Here is a 24799-nt window from a genome sequence, read left to right as displayed (position 1 = left end):
GCACTACCTAAGCATCCTCCCTTCGACCATTCACCCATTATGAGGAGCGCCTGGCTTAGGCGGGTCCTCCTCTGGAATTGCTTTGTCACATGGGTATTTGCGGGTATCGACGATGATTTCGCTGACAACATCTTCTCCGACCTCGCCCCGTACGTTCATGGATCAGTCTACTTCAAATAAGTCGTGAGTGTGCGGCGTGGGTATGCTGACTCTTTACTGGACTGTAGGCTCCTTACCTTGTTCGGGGAGAGAGTCACCACTCAATTCTTGAGCCAGTCGACAGGCTGGGCTGACAATATCATACTTGCCGTTGCGCCGTTGGGTGTGATAACCATCATCGTTGGCGCGATCCGTGTTGGCGGACCGTCATGGCTCAAGGCCAACATCGGGAGGGCAAGGGAGAGCCGTGCTGTCGCCGAAGCTGAGTTGATGTCCTCGACCTCGAACGAAGTGTGTGAGCTTTGGAAGGGTCAGCAGATCGTTCGTGTTATGGGTCAAGGGCCTATTCGCGAATTCCTTATCCTGATGCCAAAAGACAAGCAAGAGAAGGAGATTGATGGAAAGGCGGCGCTGGCTCAAGATGGCATATCAGTCATGGCACTAGAGGATGCCGTCTTGACCCCGTCGAAGACTGGTGAGACTGGAGGAGGGTCTGAAAGCCGTAAACAGTACTACTTGGAAGATTACAGTAAGGCTTCCCACCTTTGACGTGTCATTCACCCTTTTTTGCTAACCCTTTACAAAGAACCTGGCGTTTTCCGGCTTGCCTGCCGAAGGATACGTACTTCTCCAACCAAGAATGTCCTCAGTGAAACGGTGACGAATGGGACCGAGGACGATCCAGAGAAGGGTCGTCGAGGCTCGGACTCTGAAACCAATGACGACAAAGACATCAACCAGAAAACGTCCAAACGGCCAGTTGTTATTGTCCGAAACTCGCGAACTACATCGCCCAATCTTGCCCTCAACATCCACAACAAAGTAAGCAGAAGAGAGCTCTACATCGTTGCGGCGATCGGTATTGTTCTCCAGATTGGTGTCCTTGTCTACGCTGGTCTCACCGCCTACCACCTCTATCCCATTCTTGATGACGGAGACCCCGTTGAGAGCTACACATTTCCATGCACCGCCGCCGGGACATTGTTCTTGGTTGTCGGCACCCTCATTTGTGCACATGTCGTCGAGCGAAGTACATGGGAAACAAGGCTTCGCCCGATCGAGGGAATGGAGCTGAGATTGGTCTGGCTTCAGAAGCATGGGACAGTGAACGACCAGGCTTTCGACTCCTTTGCTATCTTCCCCGAGAATGCACAGCCCTTGGTCATGTCCTCCCACCCAGCAGGCGAGGAGTTACTGGACAACCCTGACGATAAGACCCGGAAAACGCTCTCAACTTCATTCATCTCCTCACGCGAAAGCATCACAGTTGCCGGCACTCTCATCAGCATATGCGGCTTCGTTGCCCAGTTTACTGGGCTACGAGGTATGCATTGGTCTGTGTCGATTTCCCAGCTTTGCGCGGTCATTGTCATGACCATCCTCAGAGCAGCCGTCCGTCGCCACCTAGCAAGAAACCCAAAAACGGTCCCTCTTGTTCGGCATCACGAGCTAGACTGGCTAGCTATGACCCTCGGGCGGCTGGAAAATGCACCATGGAAACACCCTCCTGGAGACGAGAGCTGGACCGAATACAACAGGCCTTGGGCGGAACGCCGTCAAGACGTCGGGGACAGTTCTCCCGACGCTGACAGTGCGTGGGATTGGTCCATCAACACAGTCGAGGATCCAAAGGAACGAGGGCAACTCAGCTTCCCTCAGCCTGCCCCACAGTCGAAGTTCCAGGAAGTATTGACGATCAGGAGGGACCTTGGTGAGATGGCCGCCTGGCCGGGACCGGCCGCTGGAGAGGCTGTCGCTCTGGCTCGTGCGGTCGAGGTGGTAATGAACACGTTGGTTGGCACAGCTATCAAGGATGAAGTGGTAACATGGTCTCTTCCAGCAATCGATTCCTCAGGCATCATTCGTCCAGATTCCGTCACCTTTCGCATCGAGAAGATCGATGGACGATGGAGAGCCTTCGCCGACGAGCTGGATGCTGCTCTCTCCTTGTGGTTGTACTCCGTCAAAGACGTCATCCCCACCAAACCCAAAGGCAGTGCCAAAGGTGACGAGTGGTTGCGGACCAAAGAAACCCTCGATAGGGCAAGTCTCCGGCTTCTGGGGCAGCGCACTGAGGCTCTGATTAGAGACCTCCAATGGTGGGCACCAGAAATAGCCTCTCGAGTAATCGACGTTGAACCTGCTGACCAAGAGACTGATGGGAACACGACGCCGTGGGAGCTTGGAAACCACCGAGTTGTCGGGTTTGTGTCCGATACCAAGGGCTCCTACGTGCGAAAGATTGGCCACAACCTGTGGGAGCAACATCATGTCTACAAACCACGGTCCTCGGAATCCCCAATCGAGAGATCTCTGTTGGCCGTGGAGTCACGCCTCCCTCTGGGGGTTCTGTACTCCCAGCACATGTTCACCGCTTTCATGTGGTCTACGGCAAAGACCATGAAGGCACCGATTCAGGGCGAGACAGATCTACAATCTGTTCAACAAGGCAGCGAAGGTGGTGATACGGCATGGCAAAGATTCACATTGCATGACACCCAACTTTCCAAGATAGCTCGCGAGATCCAAGACACTGGCCTTGCTAGTCTTGACGACGTCTACCTGTCCATCATCCCTCCACTGAGTGTTGCAAACAAACTCCCTGATCCAAGCCCTATCATTGACGTGGTGCGCGCAAGGGCCATGCCATTTGAAGAAAGCCACCGTTGGGAGAATGCCGCGGAGGTATACCTCTGGCTCTTCCGGCAGACAAAGTCGCTCTCAGAAGACTCCTACGTTCGGACCAAGGCAACTGCTCTCCTGGCGGAGTATCACAAGTCCTTGACCTTTGCGGTCGCCATGAATGCGGCCTTTGATCCCTCGAGCTATGAAACAATGTCGACGAGTGAGGTGAAGAACCAAGTGCGGAAAGAACTTTTGGAAGGGGCTGTAAGGGATGTCCTGAAGGACATCAACGGATTGTACATGCTGCAAGGCAGTCCTTACGGCTCTGGGCTGAGCGACTCGGCTGAGCCTGGCCTCGTGGATTACACGACGCTGCTGAAGTTATACACGAACCGGAACCACGGACTTTTACAGGAGGACATAAACCGGTTCAGCAATCCCATCCAGGGTGAATGTACGAGACTAAGGTTCACCCTCTCCCACTTGTCAGCTCGATATCACGGCAAACAATCCGTCTTCCTTCATTCCATTACCAACGTGAACGAGAAAGACATCTTGGACTGGACGCCACTGCACTACGCTGCTCTAGGCATCGTAGCAGATCTTCCGGAAACGCTTTTCAGACGTGGAGCAGATCTCAACGCACAAGACATCCGAGGCCAAACCGCTTTACATATCGCTGTTGCGAGTGGCTTCCCCACAGCTTATCATTTACTCCAGTGTGGTGCAGACATTAACGCTCGAGATATCGATGGAATCACACCACTACATTACGCAGCCGTGCATGAGAAATACCTAGTCCATGCGCTGGTTGAACGAGGTGCTGATATCCACGCGGTGGATGCATACGGGTGCACTCCGTTACACTGGGCGGTTTTTAGTACGAACTCCCGGTATTGTTACGACACTCTTAACTACCTCATCAAAGAGGCAGGTGCAAACCTAGAAGCAAAGATTCAAACAGCCAATGACTGGACAGCGTTACACTTTGCCGTGGCACAAGGAGACAGACACATTGTTAAGGCCTTTGTTGACGTCGGGGCCAATAAGGAGGCAATGGATCGACACAAACGGACGCCAATATGCATTGCAGCCGAGAGAGGGCACAGGCATATTGTTGCGCTTCTTATAAAGATGGGTGCGAACATAGAGGATCCCATCGGCGAGCAATGGTCTGGACCACTTCATTACGCGGCCAAGCATGGACATGAATCCTGCCTGAGGGTTCTCATTGAAGCAGGTGCGAACGTTAATGCCGGAGACGAGAGAGGAACAACGCCACTGCATTGTGCGGCCGAGCAAACGGAAGGGAAAGATCAAGAAAGACAAGAAGCCTGCTCAAGGATCCTCATTGAGGCAGGTGCGAAAATAGAAGGTCAAGACGATATCGGAAGAACACCACTCTGCTCGGCCATTGAATCACGGAACCTATCCCTCGTCAAGTACCTCATTGACGAGGCGGGTGCTGAGATAGATCTTCAGAGCCCAAGGAGGACGCCACTCTTGGCGGCGATCGATATCCTTGAGAAAGACATCGCCAAGTATCTATTTGAACAACTCGTTCAAAGAGACGAGATCGAGCTTCATGTCACCAACAACTTGTCCAACCATGGCACACCAACAGAACCAGCAACTCAGGATGGCGGTGGCGATGATTCCAATATTCACTTCACTGGAGAAATGCTCTCTCAAGGAGGGGATCCCAACAGTTCCACTGAACATCTCCAACGACCCTCACCCCGAGGCCGCTACGTGTGCTATCTCTGTCTCAAACCCAAGGCACCCAGGCAGAGAGGCTTTGCCCAACGAGCTGATTTGGTTAGCCATGTGCAAGAAGATCATTCACTGTGGAGGGACGAACTCTCTATGTACCTTGAGCTTGTCGATAGCCTAGGAAGTGGCACTGGTGGTTTTGAGGCCATCAACACTGAGACCACTGAGTCACACCAACCACCTCAGTGAACAGCATCAGCAATGATGGGTCCTCCATCACGACTTGCTGAGGTGCTAGATGAGCCTTGGTTCTGGGCTTTGCTGAACTCTGGCTGAGGTAAGTATCCATGTTGTGGGAGGTGAGACAAGCTGAGAGCAGTTCATATACTTACGTCTCCTTTAGGTTTACTCCAAAGCCTAGTCTGATCGAGGGAAATGACGAGCGAAACAAGCTGGGCCAGTGTGCTTACTTTATGAATGTGAGATGAAAGATCGAGGAGTTGGGGGGGGGGGGGGGGGGACGGATGGCGGGAGGACATTAACTGACATGGTGGGTTTGGATGACGCTTGATTGCAGTGCAGTTGCTTGTTCTTCTTTGTCTTTAATTTTTCTTTTCTCTGTTGTCTGTTCAGCTTCGTTAGTTTCAGCTCCTTGGTGCCTCATTCTCTTTTTGCAATCTTTGCTCGAGCTAGGCGTTAGGTTATTGCGATACATTCCCTAGATTCTTGGACAATGAGATTCAAGTAATAATGGAAATGGATATCGATTCACAGATACACTCATGCAGGGGCGGGGGAACTCGTTAAAATTTCCATGGTTCATGTTCCTCTTCTCAATCTTAATAGAGAAACTCATTTTGACTCATCCTAGGGTCTAAAATGAGCGATTGAGAACACAAATACGTATACTCTAGGAGGCCAATGATGCGAGTATGACTCCCGGCGGTATCACGATGGTAGGTCCCAGGGTTAGGCCCAGCTTCACCAGTTCGGCCACTTCCGAATAATGCTGTTTCAGTCATTGATGTGAAATGGTTCCTATGCAGTAAATAAATGAAGAACACACCAATTGGTGCCTAAGTTCAGGGCTGGATTCCTGTCTAGCTGCTCAGTCTCAAGCGATGGCTCCCACATAGCCATCTACGTGCTCTTCATGCCGCTGACATAATAACCACGAGCCGGGGAGTACTGTGAGATGCTTGCTTGGGGAGACAGTTTCAACAATCGTCATGCCAATTAAATCTTGTATCGCATTACATCTGCCATGGGTGTCATGGTTAGCACTGGTATAATATGGATGAGCTGGTTCATAGCCGAGACTGTCCTCCAGAGTGATTCGTTATCCTCCGGTCCAGCACAGTGACAGAAACACCACCTCAACACACCGGCTCACGATAATTTCAGCATAAGGTGCAGCATATCATGGCATGGCATGGTATTATTCCTCCCAGCCCCCGTCTAACCTCTGCAATACCCCATCCCTTGTATGTAAATGCCCATGTGTACTCCCCTAATTTGTCTGTACGCCAGCTAAACCATCAATCATCATCATGCTCATCTCCATGGTCGTCATCATCACCGTTATCTCCATCATGATGACCATGGATTAATCCACACAAGAAAAAGAAAAGGAAAGGAAACAGCCGCCCACTTTTTTCTAAAACGCCGGCTCGAGTTGTCCCGGGTCCCGTCACTCATCAGATGTCTAGACCTCTTTCTCGAGATATGCTATGTCCCCCGCCTCCCGTGTCAACCATCATAATGCCAATCCGACAAGAGGACTACCTAACTCCTCTGCTTGTACTGTTGCTGCATGCATACTTTTCTCGTTGCTCCCAAACCCAAAAGGAAGAGGAAACAATGCACCGAGGAGACCCTGTCCCATAATAACCCATCATTAACAAATATAGACAAACAACACCCTTCTCTTTACAACGCATCAGAACGAAAGCGAACTCTCTCAAGCATGGATGGCTTTGTCAATGCGAAGCGGAGGCAAGCAACCGCTCGATTCCCACTCCCAGGCAACCATGCTCCAGTTGAGCTCTCTGCGCCAAAACAGGCCCAACCCGCGGCCACCATCCGCACCGTTCAAGGCGGGGTGGTCACTCCCACGGTCCTCAGCGCACATGCCTCCCGTGAGCGGCATGCGGTGACGGAAGACGACTTTTCCCATGCGCGAGTGGAGGATGGCCATCGAGCACATAACGCATGGCTCGTGCGTGAGGTACATTTCGAGTCCGTGGCAGAGGTAGCCGTCCGGGTTGGGGTGTTCGAGGTCGAAGACGCGCTTTTCGTCGGGCAGCACGGGTTCGTCCTGGAAGGCTTCAAACTCAAGCATCGGCGGCGCCGGCGCCTTCGTTTCCGCCTTGCCTTTCTCGGCGCGCACCAGCTTCTGGGCCACCATGCTGATGGCGCGCATAGCGGCGTGAGCCATGGGGTTGCCCGTACACCCGGGCGCGTTGCGATCCTGGTACCGCCAGCGGCAGTCAGCGGCCAGGGCCACGAGCCGGGTCTTGCCCTCCTCCCGCTGAATAATACAGACGCCGATGGGCTCGCCGAAGCCTGCTTCGGCTGTCTGCTGCGCCATCCTATGCGCGAGCCCCATCCATATTGCGGCATCGCCGGCGATCTCGTCCGTCTGGCGCGCGATCATGGCTGGGTGCGGACCGAGCGGGTGATTCTTGCGGTACAGCGCTGGCCAGAACTGTTGCGACCACATGGCGGCTTGGACTTGCGACGTCGGCGACACCATGGGCACCGGGATGCTCTCGAGAAACACGCCCTCCTCCATGCCTTCAATCGCAGAGAGCACTCGCAGCACCTCATTGCGGTCGATCATGCTCTCAGGGCCCACAATGATGTAGATCCAATTCGACTTGCCCGTGTGTATTTGGCGACTCTGTGGGGACTCGTTCATGAAGCGTGCTTTGAGATGGACGGGAAGGTCGGATGGTTTGGCGCAGCGCCTCAGGTGAGGAACACTCTTAATGATTTCCTCCGGGAACACTTCGCGCAGCGTCCTGCCCACGACATCAGCGACTGGATCAGACAAAACAGGAGGGAGTGGAGCAGGCGGGGTGGAAACAACGTACATGATGATTGGGTTGGCCGCCTTGGTTGGTGCCCGGGTGATGAGCACATGGCCGGTCTGGTACTCGTCGCGCAGCTCGAGTGTTGTTTTTAGCGGAATGAGAACTCCATGCTCAATATCCTCTTGGACGAGCTCCTGGACAATAGGTTCCTGGGCAGCAAGCGCCTTCTTAATGGACTTGCCGCCTTCGGCCATCTTGATTATCCGAACCAGGCGATCTTGAAGGTTCCTCCAGGCTTGTCGCGACTTTCTGCGAAATTCGCTCTTCTTCCAAACCTTCAGCCACTTCCTGTAGAATGGATGGAAGTCCTCCCAGGCCTGAAGCCACTTCTTGTAGACCGGAAGTTTCTCCCAGACCTTCAGCCACCTCTGGTAAGTGCCAAAGTCGGAACGTTGATCGTGTCGGTTGTACTGTTTCTTGTAGTGTTTCTTGTAGTGCTTTTTGTATGGTCTCTTGTCGGGTCTGTTGTCGAAGCTCTTGCCGGATCTCTTGTCGGGGTTCGTGTCCTGATGAGCGTGCAACGCCGCCTTATGGTGGAAGCAGGCCACAGGACGAAGAGAGGAATTCAGACGCTGTCGCGGGGCAGCGGGGCTCGGGAGAGAGAGAGCGGATGGCCCGTGGATGCCCGAGAGCGAAGGATGGTGAATGAAAGAGTGACGAGAGAGACGAAGCGGGCCCCTTAAGGACAAAACATTCATATGCGATTACCAGGGCCAAAGCGAGGTGTTGGAGTGGAAAGAGCGCTTGTTGTTGACACAACTGGAAGTAATTGAAAGTCGCGATGGATTCTGCCGTCGGTCTCCATGCGACCGCCAAAAATTCACGGAGCACCCCGCCAACACCGCCTTCCTCATTTGGGTGTTCCTGGCCAAGTGCCTGGCAGGCGCCGAAGCAAGGGCACCAGATGACCCCACATACCTAAGCTTCCGTCCCCGCAGTCCACTCCACGCCGAGCCCGGCGGGCAAGCGAAATCGGCCCCACACCACAACCCAGATCTGCGGCCAACCCCAACCCCAACTCGACCCCCAAGGCGGGGACCTTTGCATGTGTCGTTGTGAATGCTCTTTGTAGCTTGTGTCACTTTGTGCTGACAGCGACATGTGTCGCCATCGGAGTTGGTTGGAGATGCAGCTAAAAGTTCCACTGGTGTGACACCCGTTACGAGTTCCCCTGACGCAATGCGAACCACGAATGAACAAAAAGTGGAAGTGTCCATGTTTCTGTTCACTGGTTTGGTTTGAAGAGTCATACAGGACGGGGAACAGGCTTTGGGAATTCCCCAAATGCTCCGCTCTCGCCGACGACGATCGATGAGCAACCTGGCATCCCGTATTTCACTTTATTCATTCTCCCGCTTGTGGTCAGGATACCGCACTACCTAAAGCAGCACCAATCGTCACCCTTCCAAGCCAAGATCGTCGTGGGACTGGTTGCACGGGAAGGTCACCGAGCATGGTGTTCTGACACTTCATTACGTCGACCTTTTGGTGGTGTCATGGTAGCGATGGGCACCAGACACAGCACACAAAGTCTGCCCACTCCGAATGTCCTCCGAACTGAGCCCCCTGGTTACTGGCGTGGACGGCGGACGTTCTCAAACCGGAAAGGCGACCCGGGTAAAAAAGTCAGCGGAGTGCCCGGCTCTGGTCTTGGGCTTGTGGACACGACCCACGGGATTGCTGGCCGAAGTGCAAAAAAGAAGGTCGCCGCCACACCTGTTGACGGCAAGTGCCCGCACTCTTGGCGTCGTTGAATCGCTTGTCCCCTCGCTGTCCCTCGCTCGGACTTTAGAAGTGAGCGGCTCAAGAGTGGGGGGCTCCGTCTTAAACCTCCACCCACATGCAGCCCGCAGGGGCCCAGTGTGCGGCCGAGTGTCCTCCGAGATCCTAGGTGCAGAGCATGGATGTGGCGAGGAGTAGAGTCACAGTCCTTCCCGTGGTTGCTCGTCTATTGCGTCGTCCATGACATCGTCCAGAGCTGCAGTTCCTGTCGTGGCAGGAAGAAAGGACACGAAAAAAAGACCAAGAGAAGGCCAAATCGGCGCTTCTCTGGTTGCAGCAAGAGGCGCGCGCAGCACAAAGACAGGAGGGAGTCAGACCTGGGCGACGTTGTCAACGGTGGATGTTGTCGGCTACAGATGGCGACGGAGAAGCTTCGCTTGGCGATGTCCGACTCCGCAATGATTCATTTGGTTTCAAGATCTGGGGAGGGTTGCTTTGCATTTCGGGAGGCGCGGGCTTTTGTCATTGTATTTTGCGATGTGTTTCCCGATAAAGTGCAAGGAGGAGTGCTGGAGCGAGGTCGGGCAACGCTGGGTGGGAAGATCCCCCAACATCAACTTGTGACGCGTATTGGGTCCAAAGTACCTTCGGCGAGGGGGTCAATGGAGAAAGGGGGGGGAAGGGGGGGGTTGGTGTTGCCATCTTCCAGTTTATATGCAGTCAACAGGTCTCTCAAGAACCGGTTCCCGGCTCTTTTGAAGTCTCTCACTCTGATCTCTCTTCTCTTCGACACGAACTTGCACATAAACTTCCCACCTAGTCGACCGATCACCGACAATCCGTACTACCTAGACACCTGCATTAGTACCTTGGTCATATTTCTCAGCGGAACAAGCACCCGATCCCTAGATCTGGCCCTCGGGTCAACTTCCCGCCCATCCATCACGTCGACGTCTTTGTTGAACCCTTCCGTCTTTGGAGTCTAGATCGCCGTGCCTTGGTGGCAACAGGCAAAGGATCAAGGCATAAGATGACGGCTCCAGGTGAGTAACTTTTTTCTCTACTTTGTTCTCTGTCCCTTGTTTGTCTGCCCTGGGATCGGCAGAACTGGAGAAAATAAAGCTGGGATCAACGATGGACAAGGTCTGTGGGAGAATAAACTCGGAGTTGGTGTCAGCAAGCAGCGCACCATGGCGCTGCGGTGCGGTGCATGCTGAGGTTACGTCACCCCTCCTTCTTCATCGGCCCTGTCTTTTTTTGACTGCGACCTGCCCGCACCTTGCCCCCCTTTGAGTTGAACCCCCATGCCCAGACGACGGCAAAGAATTTAGCGACCCCAACTCTTTTCTCCTTCCATCCAATGAAGCTCTCGTCTGCATGCACGCACTAAATCGCACTCGCAGAGAGGCAGGACGTCGTTTGCGCTCTGAGGAAGCCCGCGCGACGCAACCACACCAGAGGGATCGCGGCCAGGCAACGCGGTAAGTTGGTTCCGTCTGTTTCGTCATTTGGTCGATTTTTGTTTCTGTGTGGTTTGGTTTCGGGTTCCCTCAGTCGATCATCGTGGCATCATGACCCGTGGCAGGGCTGCAGGATGCTTGGGTGTCAGTTCTTTGGCAGAGACGCACCAAAGAAATGACAAGACTCGGGCCTGCGCCCCCGTCCGCCTTGTCCGCAGTTGGCCCCCTTGGGGATCAGCGAGGCTCTGATGTCCTGCACCGGCGCGGGCTTCCTCCCTTGCTGACCCTTGCTGACTGGCACTTCCTGGGACACCCTGGCCACTTTTTCCACGACCCCATTGGCTGATCCTCTTTTGCCAGATCCACCAGCGGCAGACCCTTGCGCGCCGCTGCAACATTCTCTCGATCTCTGGGTTCGTTTATTTGCCCACACGCTGAAGCCACCCATGCCTCGACATCTGACTTCGGTTCCCGACAACGCGACCACTGTCCTCCCCATCAAAGGTCTGCCCATTTCCTCCTTTGCCCGACCGAGCATCGTTTCTGCCCAACTCTGTTTATTTACATCGGCGCGGGCATCTCGACTAACATCTCCTCTTTCTCTCCACCAAAGACTCCATCACTGCACCGCAGTCCGACTCCCTTCGAAAGCTTGCTATGAGCCACTTGATGGGCGCCAACCTCTCCAGTCCTCCATCGCCGACGATAACCGCCAACGGACTTGGCCATGATGTCCAAGTCCATCCTCCTAGCCTTCCAACTCTCTCTCCGCCAGCCCTCAGCCATGCCTTGAAGGCCTTGAAGGAAGCGGGCCCGACGCTTCCACCGGCCAACGGCCTGCACTATGAATCTCCCTATTCTCGCAGCCTGTCCTCGACGGCTCCCGCATCGCCGCGCATGTAAGTCGCATCGCAACAAGCCCACGGCGCTTCATCGGATCTATCTGTCCCTTTTGTCTCAACGCCGCATTCGTTCCGACTCCTGTGTCGCCATTGATCCTGTGCGCCCCAGTCTCTGTATGACAATAGCTAACGACCGCCCTCCCGCACAGCCCTCCCATCCGGCAGAATTCAGGGAGTCAGACCCCGAGAGTCCGTCCCCATGCGACGACCCTCAATATCCCGGGCATGACCCGGTCGCGCGCTTCGCCCGACGGCCGCATCCCGGATCGTGATGTCGCCGCCAAGCTGGTCATCATCATGGTCGGCCTGCCTGCCCGCGGCAAGTCGTACATCACCAAGAAGATCCAACGGTACCTGTCTTGGCAGCAGCATAACACCAAGATCTTCAATGTGGGTCACCGGAGGCGTATGGTCGCCGGCATGACCACCGCGATCCCCTCGTCCTCGGGCACCAACGACGGCACCGATGTGGCGCGCCAAGCTGCGACGATTCTTTCCAAGGGAACGAAGGGTCCCGATATTGTGGTCCAGGATGAGCCGCCGAAGCTCGATCTCGACCAGTCCGGTGCCGAGACATCCGGCGGCGCCAAGATGGACCAGTCGGCCACCTTCTTTGACCCCAAGAATGAAGCCGCCGCCAAGTTGCGTGAGCAGGTTGCCATGGACACGCTGGACGAGCTCCTGGACTACCTCCTTCAGCAGGGTGGCGCCGTCGGCATTCTGGATGCTACTAACAGCACCATCCACCGCCGGAAGCTCCTGGTTGAGCGCATCCGCGCGAGGGAGCCCAAGCTGGGCATTCTCTTCATTGAAAGCATCTGCCATGACCAGAACGTCAGTCACTGTCTCTGTCCCTTGTGCTCCGGAGTGTTTCGCTAACGAACTCTGTAGCTCCTCGAGGCCAACATGCGGTTGAAGCTGTTTGGGCCCGACTACAAGGACCAAGATCCGACCGCAGCTCTCGAGGACTTCAAGAAGCGCGTCAAGGCGTATGAAAGCGCCTACGAGCCGCTCGGTAAATGGGAGGAGGACAACGATCTGCAGTACATCCAGATGATCGACGTCGGACGCAAGATCATCCAGCACCGCCTGAGGGGTTTCCTGAGCGGCGGCATTGTGTCGTACCTCACCACCTTCAACCTCTCGCCCAGGCAGATCTGGATCACGCGTCACGGTCAGAGCGTCGACAACAAGCTTCACAGACTCGGCGGCAACTCGGAGCTGACAGAGCGGGGTCACTACTATGGCCAAGCTCTGTACAACTTCATCACGTACAAGCGCAAGGAGTGGCTCGTCGAGCAGAAGAACAAGATCGCCCAGTCCAGCTTCCCGCCCAAGCCGGGCGACAACACCCCACCGTATCCGGAGCTGTTCCAGGAGCTCGACGACAAGAACTTTTGCGTCTGGACGTCGATGCTGAAGCGCTCCATCGAGACGGCCGAGTACTTTGAGGCCGACGACGATTACGATGTCAAGGCTTGGGAGATGCTCAACGAACTCAATGCCGGCGATTTTGAGGGGATGACGTACGACGAAATCGCCCAGAAGTACCCGGAGGAGTTCGAGAAGCGCTCCCGCGACAAGCTCCAGTACATCTACCCCGGCGTCGGCGGCGAGGGGTACTTGCAGGTCATTAGCCGGCTGCGCGACATGGTGCGCGAGATTGAGCGCATCACGGACCATGTGCTCATCATTTCGCACCGCTCCGTCTGCCGCGTGCTGATGGCCTACTTCATGGACCTCACCAGGGACGACATCGCGGACCTGGACGTCCCGCTCGGGATGCTGTACGCCATCGAGCCGAAGCCGTACGGCATCGTGTTCCATGCCTACAGATACAACGAGGAGACGGGCTGGTTTGATGAGGTTCCCGACTATAAGCCGCGGAAGACGGTGGATCGGGATGCGTGAAAACCTATCCCTCCCTCTCTTTCGGTATGGCTTGTATCACTTCTTCCGTTCTACACACACACATGGTTGCCGGGTTCGGGAAACACGAAGCAATCGGGTGTATCTGTTTGGGCTTGCATTTCTTATTCGGTTGCAACAGGGTTTGCCATCATTGGGAAATCACTCGGCGCGGTATCGACATGGACTTTTTACCAGTCTCAACTGGTCTATGTTCGGGCGGGTTTCATCATTTTCTTCTTTCCTATGGCGGCGCACGTTTCCAAGGCGGTTCAATCAATGGGCGGGATGAAATGGAATGGGATGGGTACAACAACTTGGTGTTGCTATTCAGGAGTCATGGGAGTAATCGATGATATGAGGACATGGGAGTGGATCTGGGTACTTTTGCAATTGGGACACAACACACAGACACGGGTGGATCTTGGTGGTTGGGCTTTGTGAGGTTCCCATCGTCGAGGTGTTACTTACTATCGAAGGTGCTTTTTGCTTCTTCTTTTGACTTGCTTTTCTGGTCTGGACGCACGCGCCTTGGGAAGTGTCGCTGATCGGTGCGGCAACCTGGGGAGCGGGGTTTAGAATTGTGTTAGTTGCTTGTCTTTGGTGTGGTTTCTGTCAACCTAGTAGGTAGACTGAGTCTGAGTCCCTCGCCGGGCAACCTGACGCTGTGTGTGACACCTCCTGACCTCTCTATGTCAACACCTTGGAAACTTTTCCTCCTTGTTCTTGTCTGCTTACTATCTGCTTACTGGGGCATGGGTACCTCGCAACCCCTACTTGACCTAAGAGTGGCGTGGAAAGATATATTGGGAATGTGACGCGAATACAGGTTGTTTCACACACATTCTTTGTCCACAAAAGGCTTCCTGATCATAGGTGCCTGACAACCCGACGAGAGGTAGATTGTGATTTGGCTTGTGTTGCGGTGTGGCAGCACTGGAGGTGCTGGACGGAGGTCTCAGTGGGACGCCCAAGCTTGTGGCGAACATGGTTTGATTGGCCAGAAAAGTCCGCATAGTGGGTCGTGCACATGACTCGGACGTGTGGGCGACACCAAAACCCAGCGAGTCGCTTCTGAGCTCCTTCACTCTCCAACAACCCGAAACTAGCATTGATCTCACGCCTTGAAGCATCCGTTCCAATCCCACCCCAACCCATTGACGCACTATTCGCTAGCCAATTCTCCGGCCCCGGCCTCTTGTTAACACCATTTATTCAAAATAAGGAAAAAATAGTATCCATCGTCCATCTTCCGGATTCTCCGGATCAGACACAGGCCAAGGCCGCCGGGGGGCCACCGTCCCTGTACAGACACTCACGCTACAGTTTGACACCACGCTACGTGCATCCGTACTCCGCACTGGACTGCAGCATTACTGCATTCCGCCTTCACCAAGCGAGGCCTGTCTGCGTCCCTGATTCCCCCGGCTGTCTGACTCATCTGCCTGGGCCACCCCCGGATGGCGTCTGAGTCTTCCCCCGGAAGCCATCCCATCACCAGGACCAACAGCATCAGCAGCCTCACCAACGCCAGTCACTCCAACAACAACAGCTTCAATGTCCCGGCCGGGCACGGCCTCCCATCTCCGCATGCATCCGCCATAACCCCCCGTTCCTCGGCTGTCTCACACTACCACTCCAGATCCACACCCACCGCCTTTATCCCGGACCACCGTGGGCCGCCCGTCTCCGGACATGGCGTCTCCTCCGGCCTCATCCCGGGCCAGTCTCCGGTCCGGGACCCACGGCCCGCCAGTTCGGGCGGCACGGGCCACACCACTCCCGTGTCTATGGGCCCTAGCTCCGGGCCCCGCATGATCGGGGAGGATGGTGCCGGTCCATCACCCCCCAGCCATGCCGTTGACACGCCAAGTAGCACCGATGCTGCGCCCCCGGCCAAAAAGCGCAAGACAACCCGTGGTCAGCGCGGAGTTGCCAACCTGACTCCCGAGCAGCTCGAGAGGAAGCGCGCTAACGGTACGTGGAGGGATCGTCGCTACCTGAGACCCGGCCTCGAATTTTGGTATCCGACCGTACAGTGTTGCTAACAAGTCATACAGACCGGGAGGCACAGCGTGCTATTCGTGAACGCCAGCGTCTCCGCACAGAACAACTGGAGCGTGAGATTGCGGAGCTCAAGTCTACCCAGCCTCACCGCGAGTTACAGCGGGAGCGCCAGCATAGGGAGGCTGTAGAGGCCGAACTGGCTGACGTAAAACGGTCACTCGGCGCCATACTTGCCATCATCCAGCCCATTCTCGGCAGCTCCAATGCCGCAATACCAACGCCATCATCGACGGTACTGGCAGCCGCAGCATCAACAGCGCCTCCTCCACCGTCACTACCACCACCCTCAGCTCACTCCTGTTCCACTCCTGGCCAGACCTATGAACTCACCCACCCCTCAACCTCAGCATCAACCGCTGCCAACGCGGCATCCACCCCGACGAGCACTACCTCGCCCGTCTCGGTGGGCACCCACGGCGGCTGGCCCGGCACAGTCTCTCCTGTCCCCTCCTCCGTTCACACTGATGGACACCAACCCCCTGAGATGGTCCAGCTCAACCAGCAACGCCATGATCTCGTCCATAATCTGGAAATGGGCCACGACAAGCTAGGATTAAACTTCCTGATCAGCCCGGGAATCAAGGTTGCTAGGATCCAAAACGGCATCAATGGTGCCCAAGATTCTCCGCAGTATCGCCACGTACCGATGAAGCACGACTGGAAGAATGCGAGCATCTCCTCTATCATGTCGCCTATGCCGGGCCCCCCTCACCCACCTCCGACCGATCCCCCGCCTCCCATCTATGGGCACCCTCCGCCCGTAACACCGGCAATCAGCAGCATCCCGTCCTCTGCCTCCGGCCCTGGTTCTGCAACGGAGCTCACTCCCTCCGGACTCCCTACCTATGCCATCATCCCAAGGAATTGTCCTCCGACCTGTCCACTGGACTCGCTCCTCCTCGACTTCGCCGCCGAGCGTCGCCAGCGCGCTGCCGAGGGTCTCCCGCAATCCGAGATCCTCGGGCCCCGCTACCCTTCGGTCTCGTCTCTGCTCAATCCAGCCGTAGCTGTCTACTCGCACCCGCTCTCACGTGTCTTCACCGACATCCTCTCGTGCTTCCCCGATCTGTCCGCCCTTCCAGAGCGCGTCGCCGTCCTGTACGTCATGTTCCTGGTCATGCGCTGGTTCGTGGCGCCCACCCAGGAAAGCTTCATGCGCCTCCCTCCTTGGATCCGCCCCCTGCCCAACCAAACGGACAAGGAACACCCGGCGTGGTTCGACCATTTACCGTTTCCGCGCATGCGGGATAAGATGACGAGTCTCTACGGCCCGGGCGCGTTCCCGTTTGACAACTTTTTTATCCCGTTCACGACGACGCTGAGCTTGAACTGGCCGTACGAGGACGCGCTGGTGCTCCTGGCTGATCCGACAGGCGAAGAGCTCATGATTAACCCCGTGTTTGAGCAGCATCTGCGGAACTTGGATAATTGGACTTTGGGGCCGAAATTTGAGCGCGAGTATCCTGAGCTGGCGGGGTGTTTTAATCTGAAGAGGGAGGATGGGACGCGGCTTTTGGCGGGGACGTGGGGAGGGGAGACGGGGAGTTGAGGTTTTCGGCTTGTTTGTTTGGCTGGTATGGTTGCATATAAAAGTTCAGGGGGGATAACAATGGGCTGGAACGACATTTCATAGTGATGATTGTGAGGCTGGATGAAGGCAAGGGATTTGGATATCTTATGCTCGGCCATGGGAGGGGAATGGATCATGGGATGGTGTTGAGGGGGTTTCTTTGGCTATTATGACAGACCAAGGTCGGCTGCATGGTTGGTCTGTCCACTTGAGTATACGTTTCTGTCGTAGAAGCAACATGGATGGTACCACCTAATATCGCCATCTTACTTCCGCTACTTCATCTTGGGAAGGTGGCTGTGACTTAGATACTGCTCTGGTCATGGAGAATAACTGACAATAGGTTCAGAGAGCTGAGTGCGCAACGGTTTCAATCAACCTAATGCGTACTCGACACTACAGAAGGTCTGATGACTCGGAATGTGTGGAGAGCAAATATCTCCCGGGGAGACGGCCACAAGACATCCTCTAGACGGTACTTCGTTACCCTCCGGCGTTGCTTGATCTCTAGGTGGCCATCCTGTTATGAAGACCAACTAGCGTCGCCGTCTCCTCTCACAAGCTGTTACTATCTGCAACGCACACTCCCTTTATATTCCCCCGTTTCGGAACGTTGCGAGTACATACGACCATACCCACCAGAAAGCACGGGATCCCGTCCGCTCTCCCCTAGTTAAGCTGGTGAGGGCCCGAGTAGTAGTTGGGTCGGTGACGACCAGCGAATGCCGGGTGTTGTATGTTTTGTTTTGCTCCCTTTTTTTTGTCAGGCATTGTTTTCACCTCCTTTTTGTTCCCCTCCTGTTGCAGGATATCGCTCTCCTCTCCTCTTTCTTGCCCCCTTCCGCCGCCCCCTTTTTTTCCTGGTGAGGTACGTAGGTAGGTACGCCTATACTGCCGAGGATCTCGGCCTCGCCTTCGGTGTCAACACATACACCCCGTGCTGTCTCTATACCAGATGGGCAAGACCAAAATCAAACCGTCGATTGAACGCCGGATAGCATAAAGTCAATGGAGATGGTGACGGTCTCCTGAAAAAGGGGCGGTCAAGCCAATGCATAACGAGCCTCACACCACATCAACCCAATCCTTCAATTGAGTCTCCAGCCAGGTCACCCGACTCCCAGATCCCCAAGCCTGAGTGAGCGCGTGAGTGTGTGTTCCATGCACGGAAGCACGGAATCTCCCGTAATTATAGCTCCAACAAACAACCCATTTGCCCATTATCCATCGAAACATGTCAAACTTGAAAAACCACATTTTTTCCACGGGAGACCCGGGAAGAGCCGCAGAGAGGAGTCTGGTGAGAGAAAATATGGAATGTGGATTTGGTGATTTTTGCCACTCCCGCGCGAGGTTCAAAAGATCCATCCTCCTCATTATGGATCCGGCCTACTGCAGGTACTGTGTGTATATGTCCCATATGGTATATGAGTATCCACGCCCGATTCAGGCTTCTTCCCTGATCATAGAGGAGGTCATCTCCAACAAATGTAAAACGTTTGGCCAGCCAAATGACCGAAGCAAGTCAGGAAAGTTAATTAAACCTGCTGGTAGGCATTCCTGGGCCAGTGACCGGCCTCTCTCTCCCTCTGTGAGTGGGTTGGTGAAGCTGTCGCCGACGAACTGCTCTGTACGGAGTAGTCTCAGGGGCTTCGTGAGGGAGATAGGAGACCAGGAAAAATGTCCCGTTTAATTGTTTCGAGATCCAGTTTGGAGGTTGTGTGTACGTACACAGTATGTGCCTTGTCGTTGTATCCTTGAAGTTTCGTTTCTCTCAATATTCTGGGTGTCCACATATGCTACCACAAACGCAACTCTGAGAGTTCCATAGGTAAGGAAATGGATTTATTGTTGCTCCCCTTCGGGGCCTTTGGGTGAACTGGATCCTCCTATTATCTAGGCAAATGCCGTGGTTTCGCGAAGCCCCTTTTTCATTTTCGGGTTTTTTAATTGCCCTTGTTGTTTTCTCTGTTCGCTTTCGCTCGTTCGGCGGACTGGCTCTAATCTCGAATGCAACGTGACATTGTTGCGTTGGTCCCTTGTTATGGAGTAGGTGTTGACGAGGGTGAGTTCCTGCGGCTCAGTTCCTGGCTTGGGGTAGTTACAACCTGGAAGTTCAGGAGTTACGGAGATAGGTCTTCACTTTTTGGATATTACTCATCGAGAGCCAGCACCGGGAGGTGTTAATAGGAGCTCTCGGAAATGAAAAAACAACAGCTTTCTGTTTCCCCCCTTTCCTGATGTTGAGAGTTTGACAGCAGCATGTTTACGTAGTAGGACACAACCTCTGGCTGCCTGACTGGGGCAGAGGTAAAGACGTGCCATTGCTCGTAGACGGATGGATGGGAAAGAGGGCACGAGGACGCATTGTTCTGCTTTCTTTTGGTGACTTATGGCGTATTGTATATTGAATTCTCTGTGGAAGCATGCCAGAGGCGGTAGGAGATGGAATGTCCCAGGGACAAACCGGCGGCGGGTTGTGTTGAAGAAGGCATCAAATCCCACCTACCCATAAAAGAGTAAGAGACAGTGAACGGAGGGAAGCAGCCATGTACTATGGAATAGAGGTAACGGGATACTCCTCCCCGTTCAATATTGCATTGCAACAGACACCAACGAGACATATCGCTCAGGGACATACTCATACGTCTGGCATGTAAAAGGCGTCGAGAGGAGGGTAGCTAAGGGGTGGTTGAACAGATGGACGTCCTTCTTTTCCCTCCTTCCAGCCGCAACAAGGCGAGAACGTCATCAGCTGAGCGAGCGTAAGGCGGGACGGGGTGGTCTCACTGCAGGACGTACTATGTACATACTCATAGTACCCCAAGAAGACCTGCAGGTGTGTCCAATGAGGGGGTCGTATCGTTGGGGTCATGTCATGTTGATGCCGTCAAGCATAAGAGGATGTTACAACGGTCGTGCATTGTCACAAGACATCTTCTCACTACTCTCTCTACGTCTCTTGAGCACTGACTAAGAGTCACAGCCGCCTCCCTTCAGACCTAACCTGGGGCCTTTTTGACGATATTCTCCGGGCCCATGTGCTTCGATGTTTCTACGTTTTTCGAAACATCAGCAGATAAGAGGAGCTTCCTGGGGATGGTCGCTGGGCTTGGACATGCCATGCGAGGGATCCTGGCAGACAGGAAGTATGTACGGAGCATGATGTTGCCAATACCCGTCCCGGATTTCATGACACACAGGCAGGAGCTTCGGCGCAATGACATGTCATCGACCGAAGTACTGCGAAGGTATTGAGCATGTTCACTGAGAGAGCGGAACGTCCCAGCAATGCGGTTCTACGCATGGTACACAGGGAATTTCGTGCGACCTGACGGATGGCAAGGATCATATTCCATATACGCTACTTCGCGGCTTGCACGATGGCTTCTCACAAGGAGCACCTACAGTACATTCTCGAACACAGTATGTGCCAGAGACCGCGGCAACCAAAGATACCGCTGTCTAGCGCAAGTCGGCTGGAGGTTTCCTCAACGGTCTATGAAGTCCTGCTGCTCCCATTGGCAATGTGCCGATGAGTTGACCATCTCGTTCAGCCGTAGCATAAGTACCGTCCTTGCGACGGCTCCGCGACTAACCTTAGTGCATAAAGCCGTCGATGAGGATTCCAAGCAACGTGTCGCCGAGGTTGTCGGAGACAGTTTACAAAAGCCCGACGGATACGGCCAGGCCACCGCCGAGGAGACGACGAAAAAAAAAATAGCTCCAAGCGCATTCCATACAACAGCGGTGAAGATGGCATGTCCAGCCGTCTCACGAGTCGTGTTCTCGATGAGCTCACCTCATCCTTCGGTTCACTCCTATCAATCAAGCAGTAGGTAAAGCCATTTGCTGCGGTGGACTGGACTGGACTTTTGCATCAGGGCAAAGCGGAGTCTGTCATCCCATCAGGGCCGATTTGCGAAAAGGGAGGCAGTTCCACCCAGCATAAAAACGAGAAAGTTTGAGAACTGGACCTCTCCACGAGCAAGACACGCAAAGGAATGAAAGCGATCCCATCCATCTCCATCTCAGAACCCACAGCGCGCTGGATCTCTGTCCTGTTGGAGAACGGGAGGACACGGCGGAAACACGACGTGTACCTGCATACGGCGTGTGGGGAAGGAGGGTCGATGCCGCCGGACGAATGAGCATCGCTGCTGACGGCCGACAGCTTCCTTCTTTGGCTTTGCTCACCACACACAGCTGCTTGACGAGGTCTCCACACCAGAAGAAGAATGCCTCCGAGGCCCGCCCGCCGTTTTGGACGGCTCCATGTTCACTTCGCGTTCAGCAGGTGAGAGAGCGAGCGAGCTGTTCGTCGATCATTGGAATCCAAAAAACAGAGCCCAGGGCCCAGGGAGAGACGGGAGACGGCCAGTTGGCAAACGCTGGCGCCTCCTGGCTCTGGATGGTCCTTACAGCCCCTTACCGCTTGGAGTTTCCCCGAGGAGAAGCCTGGAAGGATCTCACGTTCCAAATTGCCAAAAAAGACACGCCCGATGGAGAATGGATGCTCCTGAATTTGATTGACGGATGGATGGATGCTCGTGTTTGCTGGTGTGTTCCGCTGGACCAGACGAAGGGCTCGAGCAACACGCAGGCAACCCGTCCGTGGTTTGGCGCCGCAGTCGCTTCGAGCCACCAAAATGGCGCTAGCTTGTGGCTGAGGAAACCGATGGCTGGTGCCGGGGGCAACAGCGGCGGCGGCGGCGGCGATGGCATCAACACAACCGCAATGATTGACGTCTCTGGTTCCCCCACGCACACGCTCCAAGTCGGCAAGATTGAGATGAGGAGGACGGGCGGGCGAGCGGGTGAGCGCAACGCAACGCAACGCAACGCAGCCAACGCAACCCTCCTCCTCTCCTCCTCCGCTTGCCCCTCCCCCGTGTCGTTTCCTTTCCTCCGCTTCCGTGTCTTGTCTTGTCTTGTGTGCCCTGTCAATTGGACTCTTGGCTTCTGCTGCAAGCCGACGATGACAGAGAGGGGATTGCAGATGCGGGTGGAAAAATGCGGGGGAGGCTGGCAAAGTTTGGGGTTCGCGGCGTGGTGTGCTCGTCTTGGCGATTGGAGATGAGGGAATTGGCAATGCTTCCGTCCTACTCATACATGCGACCTATCACAAGTACGGAGTATCAACGTTCCTTATCCAGCGGTTACAGGTGGATAGTATGCACTTTGTAGAGCACGCAAGACGGCCGAGAGAGGGCCCGGATTGCCTGTCTGTGCTGTCCCAGGCATGAGCCAAGCTTGGGGCCAAGGTCGGCCGTGTTGTGTTGGATTGATAAAGACAATTCCAGTGTGTAATGTCTGAGCAATGTCCACAAAGCGGACCCCGATAGCTCCTGGAGAGGAAAACCACTAAAGCCGTCCCTCCTTGCGGCAAACCAGCCGAGCAATTGGCCGTCGTCGACCACCAGCCAGAGAGAGTGTGTCGTCGGCGGACAGGGACAAGCAGAGAAGGAAACACAACCTCCAGGGTTTTCCAACCCGGCCAATTGGATCCTCTCAACCCTTCCCGGGTGGAACCGCGGATCCACGCCGCTTGGCACTTGCCCTTCTGTGTCGGCGCTGGCCAACCACGCCGTTTGTCCGTTGCGGATCCTCTCGCCGTCTGCTGGCCTGTCTGGTTGCCAGCTGTGTTGTTGTGTTGTCTTGCTGGTGTCATTGGCGAGATCTGATCGCTGGTTACGTTTCTCCGCGTTTGACTGCAGGCCTCCCCCCAAAACCCTCACTCATGACGTCGTCCCTGCTGTCCGGAAATGCGGTGTAAGTGGCATGGACACTTTCTCGAAAACAGCTCGACGCCCTCCTCTCGATGTTTGCCACCGTCGTTCTGTTCCCCTCTTTGAGGCAACGGCTCAACGGCGATGCACGCTTCTTGGGCAGAGGACAAGGCCTGGGACCCCCACGCAGCAAGCATGCCCCCCAAATCCAGGCGGGAGGCGCTTGGATCGGCATCCAATCCCTCCATCCAGGGTGTGTTGGATGGCTGCTGGGTGTTGTGTTGTTGTTGTTACTCACCGAACAAAGCATCTCCGACGACAGCGCGGTGAGAAAGGAGGAGGCGGTCATCAGCGGCATCAATTAACCGGCGTACCTTATGTAATGCCCTCGCATTTCATCGGCCTTTATGTAACAATTGGAGCTGAGGGAAGCACCAATTGACGATCTCTTCCATTGCGTTTCGTAATGCCTAGAGGTCCAAGACTTGGGCATGTTACTCATCTGCTTCGCAGTTGTAAGCCCGCCTGCTGGGAAGCTCGCGAAGTGTTCCCCGCAATCCACACATGGAGCAACCAACAGAAGAAAAGCCTCACCAATGACACACAATGAGCCGCTGTGAGTGTGCGGAGTAACCTCATACGTAAAACCGCTTGCTGCGTTGCTGCTTGCCGTCAAGCCGTCGACCATCAACAAGGCCCGCGATGCCATACCAGTTCAGACACCGCCTTTTGCGGCATATTTTGTGCCGCCTTTGCTAACGTTAGTGTGCGTACTGTCGTACTCAGAGGTCCGTCAGCTGCTAACTACGAGAAACCTTGGCTGAAAGGAGCAGCCGGTGCGTCCGCGAAAAGGTCCGCGGCCAAACCGGATCGGCTGCAACGTGCTTCCTGCAGCTCAGCAGCCGCCTGACAACCGGCTCGATCCGGATCTTGGGGTATGTCGTTCAGACGTAACGTTCTCTATCATCCGCGGCAGAAGTGAAAGAGGGATACCGAGCAGCAGCAAGTTGTAGTAGTAGGAACACAGAGAACGTAACGCTGAGAGATATACTGGAAGCAGTATTGTCCCCCACCAACGGCTATGTGCGCCCGTCCAAATCAACTTACAGCCGACGACATATCTTCTGGACTTAATCCAAGACAAGCCAAGCCGCCGCAACGGCTGTTGAATGTACCCTTGTGATAATTGCTTCTGTGTAACCAGCAGATTTGCCCTTGGCGGTTGACGAATTTTTGGACGTGCTACGAGTGAACATGGTGAACAAGGCTGGGCAATCTCTCGGCGTTCCCCATTGCCTCTCACACCTGTCCAGTTTCCTAATATGGCATGTCATCAACCTCAAGACACAGAGCACACACTGTGGCCAATTCCCGTCGACGCCGCGAAGCTTGTTGCCCCCCCTTCATATCCGTCCCTCCCGGACCTTGTCTTGTCTGCTTCGGCGGCGACAAGCCGGCGCCACGCGGCCGGAACGGCTGCCGGAGCGTTTCGTCTTTGCGACGACGTCACTTGTGACCTGGGAGAGGCTGCTGTGCGCGTAGGTGGGAGGGAGGCTGGAGGAACAGGCAAGTACAACAGTCAGGTCTTCTATAGATAGATGCACAAGTATCACGAAGAGAGACCGACTACGTATACGTATGTACGGCGCTGGACAGGAGTCCTCGCAATTGGTGTCATGTCTCGGAAAAACAACACACCAAGAATCGCGCCTTGATGCTTCGACAAGGAGTTGGATCTGTCTTCACTTTCGCGTGTACTTTCCTATCGACAAATGCAGTGCACATAAGGCTGAGAGGCTGAGACCGGGATGATCAGCGGACATCGGTGTGCGGCCGCCTTCTCCGGATG

At 54.9% G+C, this 24799-nt stretch overlaps 7 protein-coding genes across 7 annotated transcripts; 5 read left to right on the top strand and 2 right to left on the bottom strand.

The window, feature by feature from the left end:
* Positions 1-39: 39 nt before the first annotated feature.
* VTJ04DRAFT_9244 (uncharacterized protein) lies at positions 40-1567 on the top strand (the record flags this gene model as incomplete). Its single annotated transcript, XM_069367770.1, has 4 exons — positions 40-149; positions 228-688; positions 746-1483; positions 1545-1567. 4 exons carry the CDS (start codon positions 40-42, stop codon positions 1565-1567), a joined length of 1332 nt encoding a protein of 443 aa, XP_069216065.1.
* Positions 1568-1875: 308 nt separating this feature from the next.
* Positions 1876-4923, top strand: VTJ04DRAFT_9243 (uncharacterized protein; the record flags this gene model as incomplete). Its single annotated transcript, XM_069367769.1, has 2 exons — positions 1876-3238; positions 4901-4923. The coding sequence occupies 2 exons, from the start codon at positions 1876-1878 to the stop codon at positions 4921-4923; spliced, it is 1386 nt and encodes a 461-aa protein (XP_069216064.1).
* A 1534-nt stretch (positions 4924-6457) lies between these two features.
* On the bottom strand, positions 6458-8290 carry VTJ04DRAFT_9242 (uncharacterized protein; the record flags this gene model as incomplete). Its single annotated transcript, XM_069367768.1, has 2 exons — positions 6458-7520; positions 7593-8290. The coding sequence occupies 2 exons, from the start codon at positions 8288-8290 to the stop codon at positions 6458-6460; spliced, it is 1761 nt and encodes a 586-aa protein (XP_069216063.1).
* A 2054-nt stretch (positions 8291-10344) lies between these two features.
* VTJ04DRAFT_9241 (uncharacterized protein) lies at positions 10345-13587 on the top strand (the record flags this gene model as incomplete). The annotated part of the gene is made up of 6 exons (XM_069367767.1): positions 10345-10357; positions 10718-10795; positions 11135-11278; positions 11388-11673; positions 11826-12510; positions 12568-13587. 6 exons carry the CDS (start codon positions 10345-10347, stop codon positions 13585-13587), a joined length of 2226 nt encoding a protein of 741 aa, XP_069216062.1.
* Positions 13588-13914: 327 nt separating this feature from the next.
* VTJ04DRAFT_9240 (uncharacterized protein) lies at positions 13915-14616 on the bottom strand (the record flags this gene model as incomplete). The annotated part of the gene is made up of 2 exons (XM_069367766.1): positions 13915-14196; positions 14572-14616. 2 exons carry the CDS (start codon positions 14614-14616, stop codon positions 13915-13917), a joined length of 327 nt encoding a protein of 108 aa, XP_069216061.1.
* Positions 14617-15044: 428 nt separating this feature from the next.
* On the top strand, positions 15045-17200 carry VTJ04DRAFT_9239 (uncharacterized protein; the record flags this gene model as incomplete). The annotated part of the gene is made up of 2 exons (XM_069367764.1): positions 15045-15561; positions 15645-17200. 2 exons carry the CDS (start codon positions 15045-15047, stop codon positions 17198-17200), a joined length of 2073 nt encoding a protein of 690 aa, XP_069216060.1.
* Positions 17201-23042: 5842 nt separating this feature from the next.
* On the top strand, positions 23043-23315 carry VTJ04DRAFT_9238 (uncharacterized protein; the record flags this gene model as incomplete). Its single annotated transcript, XM_069367763.1, has 2 exons — positions 23043-23203; positions 23258-23315. 2 exons carry the CDS (start codon positions 23043-23045, stop codon positions 23313-23315), a joined length of 219 nt encoding a protein of 72 aa, XP_069216059.1.
* Positions 23316-24799: the final 1484 nt, after the last annotated feature.

This window comes from Mycothermus thermophilus (assembly GCF_041956435.1).
Source record: "Mycothermus thermophilus strain CBS 625.91 unplaced genomic scaffold VTJ04scaffold_6, whole genome shotgun sequence".
Taxonomy (NCBI): domain Eukaryota; kingdom Fungi; phylum Ascomycota; class Sordariomycetes; order Sordariales; family Chaetomiaceae; genus Mycothermus; species Mycothermus thermophilus.
Note: the sequence above shows the minus strand (reverse complement) of the source record. Positions and strands in the feature narration are given on the sequence as shown.